This window comes from Xiphias gladius, chromosome 3 (genome assembly GCF_016859285.1).
Source record: "Xiphias gladius isolate SHS-SW01 ecotype Sanya breed wild chromosome 3, ASM1685928v1, whole genome shotgun sequence".
In the NCBI taxonomy this organism is placed as follows: Eukaryota; Metazoa; Chordata; class Actinopteri; order Istiophoriformes; family Xiphiidae; genus Xiphias; species Xiphias gladius.
The window spans coordinates 20715831-20732707 of record NC_053402.1 but is presented as its reverse complement, the minus strand read 5'-3'; the positions used below and the strand labels follow the sequence as shown (position 1 = coordinate 20732707).

Sequence of the window (16877 nt, the reverse complement as noted above, 5' to 3'; positions counted from 1 at the left end):
ATGAGGTCTTCCTCTGACATCATCCGGTCCCTTTGGTGCCTCGGTTTATGGCTGTCTGACCAGCCCTGCGTCAGTCAGACAGAGGGAGTCCGGCAGACTCCCACGCTGGCCAGCAGGTCTGTGGGGTGGGTTGGTTCATTATGAGAGGACTGGTGCAGGATTAGGGTGGGTGGGCTGCAAAGTTCATCTGGAAGATGCAAAGGGAGTGAGGGGTTGGGGGGAGGGTAGGTTTAGGTCCGCACCCAGCTGACAGGCACCCAGAAGGATTCTCGCTCCAGCCTTTCCAAAATACCTCGCAGTTCTGCACAGGCACTGGCCGAGTCCTCCTTGATCAGGACCCGGTCCACCAAGTGTCCGTACTGCTGATCGATCTGAATGGCAGACTGACGCATCTCCTGCAGGTCCTCGTCCTGTTGAGAATAAATAAAATGAAAGGATTTATATACAGACACACAGAGGCTGGATCGTCTGGGGGATGAATCCCATCAAGCTGAGTTCTCCGGAGGATCTGAAGACACAACCGGCGGGGCCCTGCAGGGCCCTTTAAGTGATCCAGCCTCTCAGCAATGTGGCCCATGAAATTTTCAGGTCCTCCTTAGGGCTCACATTTGGACAACCTATAGGCTGAATCTGTTCGAGCTCCACAAACACCACAACTATAATGTTGCTTTTGGCTTTTCCTCGTGAAATTATAAAAAACATGTTTAGCTAAACGACCAGCTGGTCTCACACGTCCTGGTTTTACTGTCAAATATTTCGGTATCTGTTCTGGTTTTCAACTTATCCAGGTTGAAAACCGACTTCCAATATTTACACTTTTTTCAGTTGGTTCAGTTCATGTAATAAACAGTTCATTAGCTAAACCCAGCTAAAGCTGATGCAGTGTAATACAACAGTCCTCCAATAAGTCAGACTGTCATGAAGGTTACACTGTTCAGTTTTTGTTGAACTGTATAGCGTTATGAGCGGGTGTTTTTTTTATTTTGTCCACCCTTTTTATTTCAAAGAAGGAACGCTGAATAACAGAAACACCTCTCTGTATAATGCAGTACCGTTAAACAGCACCACACACACACACACGACACCCTTCGAACCATGACCACACACAGTTGAATCAACAGCTCTCTAAAACAATTTCAACAAAAACTGCTCATTATAACCTTCATGAAGGGAGGATTTATTGACTGTTGCGTTAGACTGCATTAGTTTTAGCCTTCTTTACCTAATAATCTGCCAGCTGAGTGTGTTTACCACTGACTAATGGCCATCTGAACACAAATGCCTGGGTCATTACGAAGCGGGTGCATATTTCCTTTACGAGGTGAAAAGAATCGCCTGACTGCTCCATTAGTGTCCGGCAGTCTACAGTATTTACTGGTCCACAATGGATTGTGGAAAACTTGAGAGCTGCAAAAGAGGCCTTCTAAGCCACATTCAGAAAAGCCTCGAGCTGGGACACAGCTATTACTGATAAGAGAAAACAGGACTCACTGTAACGCGGCCGTGCTCCCCCCCTCCCGGCGAGGTGGCGGCACTGCGGCGCCGTCTGCTCTCGGGAACACGAGGCTTGACGAATATGACATAGGGCTTGAACTCTGCCGTCCGCAGCCTCTTCAGGGCCTGGAGTGGTGACGCATGTGCGTGCAATAGAGCAAAGGGCGAAACAGGGGTCAGACAACCAAAACGGGGGGGGACAAAGCCAACAGTGACACATTGGACTCGCCACGTAACGAGCAGATCTGATGTGACCACCAGCAGGATCTGTAACTCATGACATGTTATGATTGTGGACTGTGACGCATTTGGACGTGTATTAAGCAGAGTGGGCTCGGTGGGTGTGACATGAGTCCTACCTCAGGCTGCACGTCCACTACACACATCTTGTTCTTGGCCTGTACAGAGCGGATAGCCTCTATACTGGTGCCGTACTGGTTCTCCTTGTATTCCCCGTGCTCTATGAACCTGAGGAGAAGCGGCCAACGTAACTTCAGCAGGAAACGAATCAGACGTTTCCACAGAATCGACATGTTTAGATGTAAACATACTTGTTGTTCAAAGCATCTGCATCAAACTGCTGTTTGGTGACAAAGTGGTACTCCACCCCTTCCTTCTCATGAGGTTTCCTGGGCCTGGTGGTATCTGTGGGAACATAAGGAGGGGAATGTAGGCGTTTCCGATTACACAGCCTACAATAATGTCGGTCAATTGATGGGTACAGTGTGCGTAAATGCAGGCAAGAGCGTCTCACGGGGCACAGCTACTGCATAACGATGAGGGTTTTCAGCGATCACCCGCTGTTTGAGTTCATTGATTCGTGCTCCGAGAGAACCTTTGGAGGCCGGTCGCGCATTTACAGGAGAGAGAGAGAAAGAAAAAAAGAAAAGATTGTTCATTTCACATCGTCATGTTGATAAAGTCGTTGGTAGTGGGTCATCGGTATGTTGTAACACGTGCTTTAATCCACTAGATGTCGCTATCATGTCAGGGGAACATTTGTGCCTTTTCAGCGGCTCAAGTCTTACCAATCAGAACCACCAGGCGAGGCCTCTCATTGGACCTTTGCTGGTAGCGGGTCACCTCCTCATAAGTCAGGAACTCGGGGTCTCCAGGATCAGAGCCCTCTCCTGACGATCCTTGCCTGTCCTTGCGACTCAGCCGGAAACTCCTCCGTAAACCAGCTACAGCAGGGCCAGAAAAAGGAGGGAAGGGAGGAACGGAAAACAAAGGTCTTGGGTCAGACGCCGTGAGCCATAAAATTACTCTACATAAGATTATGTAACACATGAGTAAACTGTTTCACTTCCATGATGCAGATGTGACATGGTTTTGCATTTCAAAAAGTTATCAGGTAAGTGCAGTGAGCAAACAATGTTTTGAATAAAGTCAAGACCAACCCAGTGACAATCATGCATTAACAAAACCTTTGTAAACAGCGCACGGGGCTGAAAATAGCTCACTCTTATTCGAAGTGTAGATACTTGACAGTGTGAGATATTAGCTGAACATGGAGCCAATTAGACGTCATGCTTCAACTAAAAATTGGATCACATGCAGCTGACAGTAAATACATTTAAAGCCTTTTAGGCCAAATATTCTTCATATTACTTTTTAAAGTTATAACAGCTCCTTCAGCATTTCAAAACCGATTTCAATGACCCAAGATAGACATCATTTTTCCAACATTATGTTCCAGACAAGGCATGCTGCTTTGAAAGAGGCTACAGTGCTGAGGCAGGACAGACAGCACAGCCTGGCCCTGGGAAACGCCACGTCAATGGCAGAGAGCGACTGCAAACGAGGGTCTCCCATGACCAGGACTGTCTGTATCCCCCCTGTTAGTGGTGTGTACCTGCAGGAATGAGCTGGGCACTGTACCTGAATAAAATTCCCAGGAAAACACCTGGCCACAGGAGGGCGCCACTGCTTTACACTTAGGAGAGACTATAACTGGCGTTAGAGCATCACACAACCCAGCCTAACACCTCCACACAGGGTGAACGAGCAGCAAACGTGCCTGGTTGAGTGTGCAATGCGTCCAACGCAGCAGGGCCCTCATTGGGGGGGGGGGTTGGTTGGGGAAAGGGGGAAGCAGTGCACTTGCCACAGCAGCGGGGGCAGTTAGTTAGATGCAGGGTGGGAGGGAGGGAGGGAGGTTTAGGAGGATCCAAACACTGCTGGGTGGAGGAGGTGGGTTGTGTGAATGGGAAGGGGAGGGGTCTACAGCTCCAAGCAAGATAGGAAGGACAAATACTGTGTTTTAAAAATAAAAAATAAAAAAGGTGTTTTTTGTTAATAGAGAGGAGGTGCTGTTAAGCTTTCAGCTGTGTTTAGATCGCTCCGTGTACTCGTCGTCATTCCAGCAGCTCGCAGGATGTGGGGGAGCAAATGGGGGTCAGGTTGGGCTGAAGAAGGGTGTGGGAGGGGAGGTCAGTGGGAGGCTGGAGAGGGGTTGAGGATAAAGGGGACTAATGTATTCCCTCCACCCCGATTTGAATTCAGCCAAGCCTGTTATTGCAACATAAAATGCCTGGCTACCTATTTAAATGCAAGAAGTACCAATACTTTACTGTTATTGCAGAAACATTTAGTAATGTCCATGGAAACAACTAATTTGGTACCAAATTAGGAATAGTACACTAGGAATTCTCTCGAAAAGACCAGCTCCATTTCAACCTCGCTGAATATTCATGTGTTACTTATTGGAAAACATTGTTCTTGAATGTTATGCTTCATGTTTTTGCATGAATCTTGCGATAAAAAACAATTAGCGGCACAAATTCTATAATAACCAGCACAGATTATGTACTAATCATTTCATCCTCATTACTTTATATTTAACAGTCTAAGATGTTTTGCTCCTGTACTGTAATATCTGACATCCCTGATCTCTCTGTTAACTCTCATGTTGCAGTGGAGTCTCTGAAGAGGCAGATCTGTCACTGGCACCTGCAGAAGTGAGAGACGATACTTCCTACCGTTTTTTCTACTTAATTTTCCTTCATGTTTTGTACAAACACTGTAACAGGTTTGTTTTTCCTACATCTGCAAAAGGAAACTGTGAATCATTATCAGCTCCCTGATTTCCCTCCTCCTTTCCCTCCCTGGATTGTGATTCCTTCTCTTTACCCTTGGAAACCTCCACCCTTCCTCTTATCCCTCAACCCCGGCCCCCGGACGGGTCAGCCCTACAAGCAATCAGTTTGACCCCGAGCCCAAAGCAACCAGGGAACCAGCACACAGCCAGGCCGCAACAGGCAAAGAGCAGATAGGGAGAAGGAGGTGGAGAAAGATGTTCACGCTCTCACCTATGTACTGTCCATTGAAATAGCCCTCACAGTCACAGTCCTCTGTAGGGAGGCAAGCAGGGAAAAGAGGGGGGTAAGCACAGGGTAAGAGATCTGGAAGAGTTGAGGAGTAGGTGGGAGGTGGGAGTTCAAAAGCGGGGCAGGCGGGCTGTGGGCGCTTGAAAGGGGCAGGCGGGGCCGACAGGCAGCAGGCAGGCGGACAGCGGGAGGCAGCCAAGAGATAATGAAGGAATGCTGTTGGAGGCAACAGCCACTGACACAGGCTTGATGAGGAGAGGAGAGGAGAGATGGCTCTCCTTCATCTGGAAAGGAGCCAGCTGTGACCCAAGTCTCTGTGACCAACACACATGTAAACAAGCCTGGCCTCCCCATTGTTGCACAGCTGAGACAGAAACTGCGTCACATAAAGAAAACCTACAAATCCATCATTCCAAAACAAAAAGAAGAATGTGATGGTATGTACTGATTTTAGAAAACAGAAATGGAAAAAAAAAAAAGAAAAAAATCTCTTACAGCACAGAAACAGAATTAAAAAATCATTCAGTGGAAGATGAGGACAAAATACAGAACAAAGGATAATGGGGACTGAGGATGACGCGGAACAAAAATGAGCTATTGTTATCTCTACAGCCTCTGCTTGGTTGGACTTATGTCTCCGGGGATGCTGTTCTGCCTGCACATCACCAGGTACAACACACACACACACACACACACACACACACACACACACACACACACACACACACACACACACACACACACACACACACACACACACACAGAGAAAAAAACAAGCAACGCAAAGAATCTCTATTCTGGTCTGGTACACTAACAGCAGGCGGGGAGGAATTAATCTGGAAGCAGTAGAAATCCCAAATGCACACACCCCACTAGCACGCGCACACACACACACACACAGAGGCATCCATGAACATTTGTATACTATGTATTTTGTGCGTGGATGTTTCTTTGTCTGTGTATTCTGGATGAATCATGTCTGTGGCTGCACATGTACCCACCTTTATCACATCCTTGGTCAGCTGACATAGTATGCAACGAGGAAGAACAAAGTGTGAAACATTATTGCCAGACTGGGAAAAGGACATTTCACTTTGTGTAAATGACAGATAAGAGATTTGGAAATTTTCCGATAGCAAGGCATGAGGATTTCAAATTCTAAGTATAGAGACGCCGCCCGCAGTTGTCAGAATGACGTCACTGAGGAGACAGGGGGAGACCCACATCTAAAAAGGCCCCCGCTGGGATTTAGGGGAATTAATCAGAGAGCTGAAGGAGCGTGGAGGGAGGCCGAGACAGAAGAGTCCCCGCAGGCTTGCTGCTGCGTGGCGTAGCAGGGCTAGCTGCCATATTGCTAAGCTCTTGTTGTCTCCCCGTGGCTCAGGCCTAATCGGATCGCCTGCAGCTTATGTGCCACGAAGAGCCACCGCTCACATTACCGCTCACCTGGCTGTTTACACACCACCTAAACGGTATCAAGTGAGAAAGTGAAAAGCGCAACGTATTGTTCGGGCTTTGTCCCCTCAGCCAGCGCCTGTTGTAACGCTGTCTGGATCTACTCAAGTTTAACTCACGGCCCGCTCGCCGATCAGATGGACCAAACATGAAAGAGATTAATTCATATTTGTGATCCCTCCCTCCGTCTCTGTGCCACTCCATCTCTCTCTCTCATCCCTTTTAACATTTAACATGTCTACACAGCAGTATGGAGAGGACAGACAATGAATACTAATGCCTCCGAGAATGCCAATTACCCGCCAAAAAGGTCAATAAATGTCAATGAATACATTGCCGCATTTATCCACTGGAGACATTATTGTCCCATAATGACAGTGACTGAGTACATTAGTAGATAATCGAGAGGTGATAGTAGGAGATGCTGCAGTAAACTGTAATTATGAAATGATGCTGAAGATGCAGTGGAATCCTGGAAGCAGAGACTTACAGACAGGCTTTTTAGGGGATTTTGGATTCGGGAGCGTGCCCATTTTCATCCTGTAGGCCAGTCGCCTGGAGGAACGTGCAGCCGAGCAAAGAGCCAGAGAGGACGGGGGCAGGTAGAGAATCATCAGGACAGAATATACACAGTGAGCGAAAAGGTAAGGAGGAATTGTCAGACAGGTGGACTGAAAGATTTAAACATGAAAGGCAGAGGAACATACAGCACACATGGGTGGATTAGAAGACATTGAGCCGCTGAGCACAGACGTGTGAACACTGTGTCGCTGTGGTTTGCTTTGTGTATTTGTGGTTGTTTTTGTAGTTGTGTGTGTCTCTCCTAACCTCTGTGCAATGGGCCCATTCAGGAAATTCACCCACGACAATAACAATTGTGTTAAGTCGCGCTGATGCATTTAAAGATATTTTTTCTCAGTCATCCCTGTTTTAACCCAGAGCTCAGGGTGCAGCAGGAACCCACGGTATCAGCAGATCTGTGTTGTTTCATGGCAAACATTAATTTCACCTACATAACACTCCATTTAGGCTTCGCAGAGCTCAGTTACTCCTTTGACCTGTGTTCAAACTGCGGTTGTTAATCCAACGGTTGCTGCAGTGTTTGGCAGGGTTCTCCCAGCCTGCTGAGATCATCTTACTAACGGATTATGACACTTTCAGTATCAGCGTGCGCCTAGTCAAGGCTGTGTGTCGATTTTTTTCTTTTTTCCTCTACACTGGTTTGACGCTCTATCTAATCATAGTTGACCCCTCAAAGTGGAACACATGAATGTGGATTTAAAAGATTACAAACGGCTGGATAAAATAAATATCTGCGGCGTGTGGGTGAATCGTTCAGTCCTGGTTCTGATTAGTTTACACCACAGGGAGTTCATCTGAAGTGTACAGATGCGTGGTTTGACCTGACCTCTCCTGGAACTGCTTGGAGGGGATGAGTCCGGCGCGCAGGTTGCTGTCTCCCACACGTTTGGCCTGCCACCACGTGGGGTCGTCTTGGGTCACGACCTGCAGGATGTCTCCCCGTTTGAAGGGAAGTCCCGCCTCTTGGCAGGGCGTGGCCCTGTCCTCCAACGGGATGTAGTCAAACAAGGCCCTCATGTACACCTGGACGCAAACGCATAGGCTTTGGGAGAGTTTTGGGAAAGAAAAAGCACCCTGCCTAGATATGATTTCAAATAAACAGGGAGGAAGCTGTTTCTGTCTTGTTTGCATGAAACTTAGTAATGATCAGAAAATAAACTACTATTTTTAATCAGCTGCTTACATCAAAAAAAAAAAAAAAATCTGGTATAACAGACCAAAGGCAGGAGAAAAAAACAGGCCACAACTCAGCTCTGGTCTATTTCTTTTCCCTTCAAACTCAGAATACTGAGTGTAAATACAAAGAGCATGCACATTCACTCCTGCTTCATCTCACCTTGCTCTCCTTCAGTCGGTCCTCTTCCTTAATGGCAGGGATTATCTTTAGAGTGATGGAGCCCTGGGACTGGGACTAGAGCACAAATAGACAAGGGGGGCGGGGGTTGTCTGACTGCAGCCTCAAATTAACCACACACACTGGAAATACTTGGCTTAAAGACACTCTGAGCTGGATTTTAGGTGGACTTTATTTTGAATGAAGTACCATTGAAGACTTAAACGTAAAAAAGGATGGATAACGCGCGGGAGGTGAGGATTCACTACCATCATCATCCTTGAGAAAATGATATTTTCTTATTTTACTTTCGGCCTTGTTGTAGGTTGTGAAAAAAAATTTTAAAAATTAATGCTTTTCAGAATATTTTTGGTCATAGCTGTGAAGCTGGTAACATGTTTCTACATGCTGATGTAATGCATATTTAAAAACAACGGCCCTGTTCTCTCCAAAAACTTTCAGAAAAGGTTCTCTCAGAAAGTTTTCTTAGTCGTCCAGACCTCAACTTGACCTCCACCGTTCCTGTTAACGGCCATTTTTTAATTACATCATGAACTGAGGAAACGGCTGCCTGAAAACACTCTGCTATCTTCTTACAGCCTTCTCCTGCTTTGTGGGCATCAATTTATTTTCATTTTCAGCGAACGAGGCCGCTGCTTAGGGGAGCCCATGGCTGCTGATTGTTGGGACAAGGTTTGAGGAGTCAGAGTATTTATAAAGCTTTGAAATTTGCATCACCAGGCCTTTGCCATCGAACACTGTGAACAAGCCACAGCCCACAGCTTCTTTCCCTTTTTTTCCATTCTAAACTTGTTCAAAACAAAAATAATACACTAATCTTAAAATGTTTCACCTTTAACTTTATGCCTTTTGAAGATTAGTTCATCTTCTACTCACTAAACTATTCATAGCAACAGATGTTTTGACCAGGGGTACCCAAACTTTCTCATGCCACTGTACATATTTCCTGTGTATGTTAAATAAAACCTTTGAACTGCCTTTATTAATGCTAGGGCTGGCTATCGGAACAGACTCGCGCACACACATTTAGATTCAGAAAGTCCCGATTCAGTTTGTTTCAATCCAGTTCCTGTAGATTGACTTACACAGTAGATAAATACAACTATGCAAAAATAAATATGCATACTTGCAACTTGCATACATATGAAAGATTTAACTATTCTATTCATACTATAACAACAAGTAACCAGTCCACAAAAAATACTCTAAATGCACTCAATTAATACCTGTATGCCTTTAATTCTGCACAGTGTACAGTAGCAATGTCTTCCTTACCAGCAGCTGACTGATCTCATCAGGTCTCTTGTGGATCACAGAGACTCCGTTGACCTCCCTGAGTTCATCTCCTACATGGACCAAGCCTGTGAGGAGGGCAGACCGTATGAAGACACAGGTTAAGCGGGCAGACTCAGAGACATCACTGACAACCAAAGAGGCTTCGCTGAGCTTTCCAGGTCTTCGGGGCTGATCGGTTGTATCCGAACATCGGTGCTGGTGTCAGATCCACTGATACAGGCTGCCTCCATCCTCAGCTGTGATCTGTTTAACTGCAGCCACAACAATGAAACCAAAGGCTGAGAGGAGTGAGATCAATACGCTTTTCCCTGCGGAGGGAGAAGCACATAGCAAGCCGACTATGGTTCGAACATGTAATGTATGCATCTATCAGACACACTGTACACGGAGGCCCGAGGCCGCCTCTAAAAACCTCTACAGCTTCTGTCTCCGCACCGACGGGAGCTTTTCCCTTCAGTTGATGCAGCAAGTAAACGGAGGTAGACATTAATGATTTATGAATGCGGACACTGATTGGTTTACTTTCCCAGCACGCATGTTTCTAATGCCAAATGACACACATGCACGCACACACCTGGCATCGGGCTAACATTTCCATGGTAACGCCCATGAAAGGATCTTTGCTGAGTCTATATGGTGTGATTGATTCTCGGGGGACTCATGGAGAGCTTTGAGATTCGGCAGCAACCACAGCAGTCCTCTCATTTGTCTTCTGTTGCTGTTGCTGCTACAGTGCATCTCTCTCATGCTGAGGCTTTGATCTCACTTTCATTATGAGGTTTTGACTTGTTATCCTATTCATATGTGCATATTTTCCATGAAACAGCTTCCCTCATTTTCAAAAACCCGTCACACTGCTGTAAAACTCAGGAGCCTCTCGGGGCGTCACGGTGGCTCAGTTTGCCTCCGGGCTGTGCTACTATACTGCAGTGTCCTGGCTCATATCCATGCTGGGAACGTTTTTTTGCTTGTCATCCCTGAATCTTTACTGCTTCTTTAACTGTTAAACAACAGCAAAAATGTCTCAAAAAGCCCCCTTTAAACGTGACCATTGCTAATCATTTCTAAGCATTGGAAGATACTGAAGCTTCTGGGGGGTAAAACAGATTAACACAGCAGCAGTCGTTCCCAACCTTTAATGCTTGTGACCACTTAATATAAAAGCTAAATCTACTTGTGATCCCTCCTCAACGGGTGCATGAGCAGGGCCGTATCTACTACTTAAAATAAAAAAGGTTACTGTTCTTCAACCAAGAGCTACTGAACCTAAGTTACAGAGACACGACGTGGTAGAAATGTAAGGTTTTTTTATGCCTCGCCTTTGTGTGGAAAACACTTTGGAGCCATAGTCACAAGTCTGTTCAGTGCCAACAGCTGTTGCGGCGGCATTGGGATCCTAAAATGCGTTCCCGGATAGAATCTGTGCAGGAGGACTGTGAGGATAAGAGTCCGGTGCAGACCAAAACACACCTAAAGTAGCGCTACCAAGGCCAGAGCATGGATTCATTTCACTACCCCTTGTCTGTGTTCCAGTCCCCAGGTTGGGACCCACAGGTCCTGGGTGACCAGTGGTGTGACAAAGCTTGTAAAAACTACAAGTGACAAATGAGAAGAAGCAAGTTAAGCACAATTTACCACTTCGATCAGCTGCCCCTCCTCTCATGATCCGAGCCACGATCACTGCCCCGGTGGCTTCGTCCCGCCTGATGGTGGCTCCCTGGAGCACAGACGAATGAATAGGATCATTAACAGAAAAGAGCAAAGGCCTCGGTCCCATAATCCCCTCGTCTTCCATCCTGTTCTCCTGTAACTTCTTATGTTTTCATTTCCACTCTCGACTTTCTGTCACAACTCACCAGAGGCTCCTTGTTCTTCACCAGCCTGACAATCTTCACTGACTCCTCCTCTAGCTCATCCTCAAAGTCATCTGGCAACGGCGGCAGCACGGGGTCGAAGTTCTTCTGAGCCACAGTGTCGTGCACCGAGAGAACGGCCTGATGGGACAGGAAAAGCGACGTGCCCAGTTTACAGTGCTGACGTTCAGCTGCTGGGCAGCACAAAGAGCAGCCTGATGCCTGCCAGAATCTGTAAACAGCTTCAGAGATGAATATACGGTCCGATGTCGGGGCAAATGAAATCTCTGACTAAGGAAAAATGGCCACATGGATGAACACTAGTGTGATACAATGAAACAAGAGTTCTTCATGTTCATATTTCTGAGCAAAAATGTCCTTTGGATCGGTGGTAACTAAAAGCTTCCATTTAGGATCAAATTTCACTTTAGTTTTTGATTGACCTTTTTTTAAAATAGGTTTAGTTCGCCATATGTTTCCGTATTAAAATAAATAATCTACCGTTTTTCATATTCTAGGACCGATGGCCATGAAGCTGTTCAAAGTGTGTTTACCTTGAGATGTGGCGACGTCAGCAGGTGGAGCAGCTCCTTCTCCTCGGTGCTCATCGGCCCACTCTGCAGCTCCTCTGCCACCTGCCAATCACAACGCGCACATGAACCGCCAGCCCTGACCTGATGGGAACCCCGTGCATGTGTGTACCGGTAAACGCATGTTTTTTGCAGTTTGCTGTAGAATAAATGCAGACAGATACACCGACATGCACGCATGGGAAGAGAAGTAGCGAGCAGCTAACGTAAGCAGTTTCCCCGCGCGATAATTCGGCACTTCGAGGACAATAAAATTCACTTTTGATACCTTCACCGCTTCTCTGTTGGAGCTGAAACGTTGCGACCGACTGTTGGGGCCACCACGATTTAGGGTGTGTGTGTGTGATGAACTTACATCCTCTGCCAGAGAAGAGGCGCTGTGTAGGACAGGTGTTGGACTCTGTCTCTCGTACTGTCTCAGCTTCTCGTGGATCTGTGACAAAAACAAATTTAGTTTATTTATTTTGTTCCTTTTTCTAAAGGAATGCGCCATTTTGGAAAATGCTAAAGATCAAGCAAAGAATATTGTACATATCCATTTTAAGTCTAGACACTTATCATTGGATCACCAAAGTCATTCACTATAAATTATCAACAATCCAAAAGTCCTTCACTTACATCTCTTTGTCCACAAACTATCACATGTTTCTTGGCCTTTGGGGTTAATGTCCGACAATTTAAAAAACATTTAAGTATTTTTTAAACAAAAACCCAGAAAAAAAGGACCAAAAACCAAAAACCATTCCCGCCTAGGGAAAATTCTTCAAAATATCTTGAAGTACTAGGGACTTGATTTAATATTTCCGTATGGGTCAAAAGGAAATGTACAACACTTGTCATCCGCTGCACAGTGGATCAATACATTTTGCTCACTTGTGTACGGTACAGTCCTCGTTAAAATAAACCCAGCAGCGAGATTGTTTTGATAGTTTTTTAATTTCTACAACTTATTTAACTGCATTATCAATTACGGAGATCAGAAAAATTACACTGCAATACCTAAAATGGCTTTTTTTTTTTTTTTTTTTTTTTTTTTTTAAATTTCCTGGCAATCAACCTCTTGTGTTCGTGAAAATAATGACTGTCGTCTCCAAGAGGCAAAGGCTGAAAAGGCATGAGGTTGAGACATGCCACACAAACTCTTAGGGGAGACGTCAGGTGGATGGTTGGGTCAGCAAAGTACCACGCTTTGACACAGGAGACTGCTGTTTGCATTCCATTTCATACCGACACTCTTGCTCTTTCCCCAACAATAGTAGGTTTACCTGCCTAAATATTACCAAACCTTAATGATAGAGTTGGCGGTTCAGAAAACAGCAAATCAAAAAAGCGAATAATTTTTTGCAACAGTTCTTTATGGCAGCGACAAATGACGTCCTGCCAACAGGTGCAACAGATCAGAAAACTCCCATACGAACAGGAACAGGCCAGATTATAAAAAAGGATGTACGTTGTAAAACTCTGAAGGACAATCAAGTCTGAACTTCCTTTTTCAAGGAAACTTTGTTGCCCACAAGTTCCAAAATCGCGTCCAAAAATGTAACGGTGCAACATTGCAAATTACATTTACATGTAAATATTAATGGTTACTCATGGAATCAGACACAGAGTAGCAATAAGAAGACCTCCTCACCTTCATGAGGTATCCCAGGCTCCTCTCACTGAAGACATCTTTGAGGAACATCATGTCCTCTTTGTGGTTGGCATCGGGCCGCAGCTGAGAGGTCAGCAGGGCCAACGTTTCATGTAGCCCTACGAGAGGGGGGGATAAGAAAACCGTCATGTATATTAACGCAAACAGATGGAGCACAGCTAGCTTCCAGCAGCATGGACAGTATGTGTGGAGCATCGGCGCCAACTCGTCTCACCCGCTCCTGCTGTGAGCACCGGCATGGCTTCTTTCATGGGTCAGTGAGGTGAGGAGGGGGAAACCTGGAGTGGGCAGAAAGAGAGAAATTATAATCAACACTTCCCCACACTTTCACAGACATTTACTGACACTTACTGTTTCTTAGAGGATTTTTTTTTTTTAAATGTTTGCCTCTTCTATAAAACAGCCAAAAAAAAAAAAAAAAAAAAAAAAGGTAATGGTGTGTATTTGTGTTAGCATGTAGAGCTGATGTAAAGGCATCTAGAGACCCATGTGCGGTCATCACAGCCGTGTATCATCTCCTTGTACGCTTCCCTGCAATAAATTCAGGCTGCATTTTTCCATTTTGCAGGGCACATACCTCATCTTTGAATGTGTAGGTGTGTATGAGTAAGTCTGCTTCCATTATAGAGCCGGTCGGGTAAGATGAACAGTCACTGTTGGTACTATCAATCACACCGACTCTCGGCAGGCCCCCGCCAGCCTTGTGCTGGTGTCCGAGAGAGCAGGCCGGTGGGCTACTCTGGCACAAACCTGTGTGAAATAACTAAAGCCCCGAGTCATACCTTTAAGTGACAGAAAAGCTGCTCAGGAACACTGATAGGACAGAGAGGCGGCCTTCCATAAAACTGCTCATGAATCTGCAGAATACACCGTATGAACCTCACGTGTAACTCTGTAGGATACACTGCGTCTGTTGTGTTGCGTTGTTAATCTGCTCTCTCTGCTCTACCTAATAATTAAACCACATGTGAAACGTGCACTTCTTTACGCTGGAAGGGAATGATGACTCCAGGGGCAAAGACTCTTGTACATTTAGGTCATACGAGGAATAATAAGTAGCAAAGTCAGCAAAATGAACATTTAAGGCTTACTTCTAATTTGAAAAATAAAAAAATAAAAATCAGCCGATAGTGAGAGATAATTTTTTTCCTTTTCTCATCCAGTCCCAATGCAAGGCGATGTTTTTCTTTTACCTTTCAGGTAATATCTGTAAAATCAGTGTCAGTATTTTGAAACACAGGTAGTTAAGTGCACTAGTATCAATAAAATGCAATTTAGTTGGTAAAATATTTTTAAACAAGTTGATTTGTATTAGAATGTGTGAAAAACCCTTGTTTTCTTAAAAAAATAATTCAAGAAAATATTATTCCAGCCTCCATAATTTGGTTGAATGACATTTTAAAGCATTTTTTTTTTGTCAGTATATACACACCCTGCCCACTTTATTAGGTACACCTGTAAACTCTAACGCAATCCAGCAAAACAGCACAGCCATAAATTTTACCTTCACAAAGTGTAGAACAGTCAGTTTTCATTAAAACTGTCTACAAAGTGAATTCAATCAATGAGGGGGTAGTTTGCAGTGGTGTTGAACTGGACTCCATATATATTCTTCCCCCCTCATGTTTGTATAAAAGTGAGCAAAACATTAGAGACACTTCTCAATATAATGCAGTTCACTTCAAGACAACTACAAAATGAAACCTCAATAATAAACATGCAGGTAAATTAACACCCCTATGACAGTGTCAATCAAAACTGAACATTGTTATCTTTGTTGCAGTAGAATTTATGGCAGAACTGTCGTATTGGATTACATTAGATTCCACAGGCGTACCTAATGAAGTGGCCACTGAGTGTATATATTCATATACACTGACAGATCTGCCAGCGACTCAAAGATAGAGTCACCAGGAGAACTGCACAGGCCGCTGGATTATCACAGCCGCCTACCGATCAATATCCCTGTCACTCCACTCCATATTCTCCATACTTCCTCCCACTGGAAACAGGAGCCAATAACATAAACCACAGACTCCATCATGTAACACTATGGTCTGATGACAAAGCACCCGAAAAGTCCGGCAAAAGCCAAAACAATACGACAAAACTGCAATTAAGAGTATTAGCATTTTCACGTAAGTTATATTAAAGCATTATCTCTTTGCCTCTGCCAGAAATGATTTACTGTAATGTTGTAGACATGGGTGTCAGACTGTTTGATTTCCCTATCTGCAGGGCTTATTTTGACCTTGTCAGGCAATATGGAATAGACAAGTGGGTAAATATGGGCTGGTTTACGATCATTCTTCAAAAATCTAAGTATTGCATTATACAAACATCCACCACCTGCCTATTTAATCTAGTGAAATATTGACAGATACTGTACTCAGACTGTTTGGAAAAGGGGCCGAGACCCAATTGCTTAACTTTCCACTGTATGTGTAAAATAAACAAGCTTTATAAAGGGATATATTTAGCACAGGACTGTTTTACTGTGTCAACCCTAAGAGAGAGGCCTGCCATGATGATGCAACTCATCTGGCGTATTGCTACCTTGCTCAGAGACTGTAAAGTTTATATTAAATACTATTTGAACTCATTCTTCAGCAGAAATCCTGAGCACAAAGCAGGTTGTAGTGTTTTCTCCTAATATTTGAGCTGTTTTTTGGTGGAGGGGGGGGTAGCAATGACTGTGCAGGAACACGTCAAATCAACACACCAGCAGCCTCTGAAGGAGACAAATGAGAACTGAAGCAACACTGAACTGACCTATGAACTGTTAGCATAGCATGTTAGCCAGTTTCCAATGCTACGAGCTAGGGACTAAAGTGAAGACTGGAGAAACAGGAGCAACGGGGTGAAAGCAGTTTTTGGTCAAAAGGAAGGCTCACAGTCATCGACGTGAAGGCAGTAAGAGCAGGTACAAGACTAAAGAGCTAATGCAGGCAGGCAGATGTCAACAAACAGGCAGAGGGTCATCATAACAGGAGCAAGGCTGCGAAGTTAACACACACTTTGGGGCATATGACTAATGTGAAGCAGCTGTGCAGGCAGGTGATTGGGTCACGGGGTGTGGAGGCCGCTAGGGGACAGGTGAGGAATAGCAGGCCTGGGATAAGAAAATGCAGACAGACCACGCAGGGGAAGATGACGGAGATGACGGAGAGAAAGACGAGGTGAATGCACATAGTGGCACGTTATCACACCCAGTCCACAAAGATGAGTTAAAGTAACTGGGGTGGGAACTTTCCCGGCTGAGGGGTAGAA

The 16877-nt window shown here is 45.0% G+C and overlaps 1 protein-coding gene across 1 annotated transcript; it reads right to left on the bottom strand.

The window, feature by feature from the left end:
- Positions 1-230: 230 nt before the first annotated feature.
- mpp3a (membrane palmitoylated protein 3a) lies at positions 231-16613 on the bottom strand. Its single transcript, XM_040155523.1, has 19 exons — positions 16502-16613; positions 13822-13885; positions 13587-13705; positions 12309-12386; positions 11918-11998; positions 11367-11504; positions 11146-11227; positions 9490-9575; positions 8197-8271; positions 7687-7883; positions 6769-6833; positions 5825-5845; positions 4806-4847; positions 2523-2678; positions 2249-2329; positions 2046-2139; positions 1854-1962; positions 1492-1620; positions 231-410 (listed from the first exon to the last, which is right to left on the bottom strand). Exons 2-19 carry the CDS (start codon positions 13856-13858, stop codon positions 231-233), a joined length of 1770 nt encoding a protein of 589 aa, XP_040011457.1. The 5' UTR covers positions 13859-13885; positions 16502-16613.
- Between the last annotated feature and the right edge of the window lie 264 nt (positions 16614-16877).

What these genes read in the sequence shown, in the direction of transcription:
- mpp3a (XM_040155523.1), bottom strand. Translation starts at nt 13,858, where the DNA reads ATGAAAGAAGCCATGCCGGTGCTCACAGCAGGAGCGG. An exon ending in GCCTGGGATACCTCATGAAG is followed by an intron (nt 12,387 to 13,586) that starts GTGAGGAGGTCT and finishes TTTTTGTCACAG; the next exon opens with ATCCACGAGAAGCTGAGACA. An exon ending in TGACGTCGCCACATCTCAAG is followed by an intron (nt 11,505 to 11,917) that starts GTAAACACACTT and finishes CTGTCCCATCAG; the next exon opens with GCCGTTCTCTCGGTGCACGA.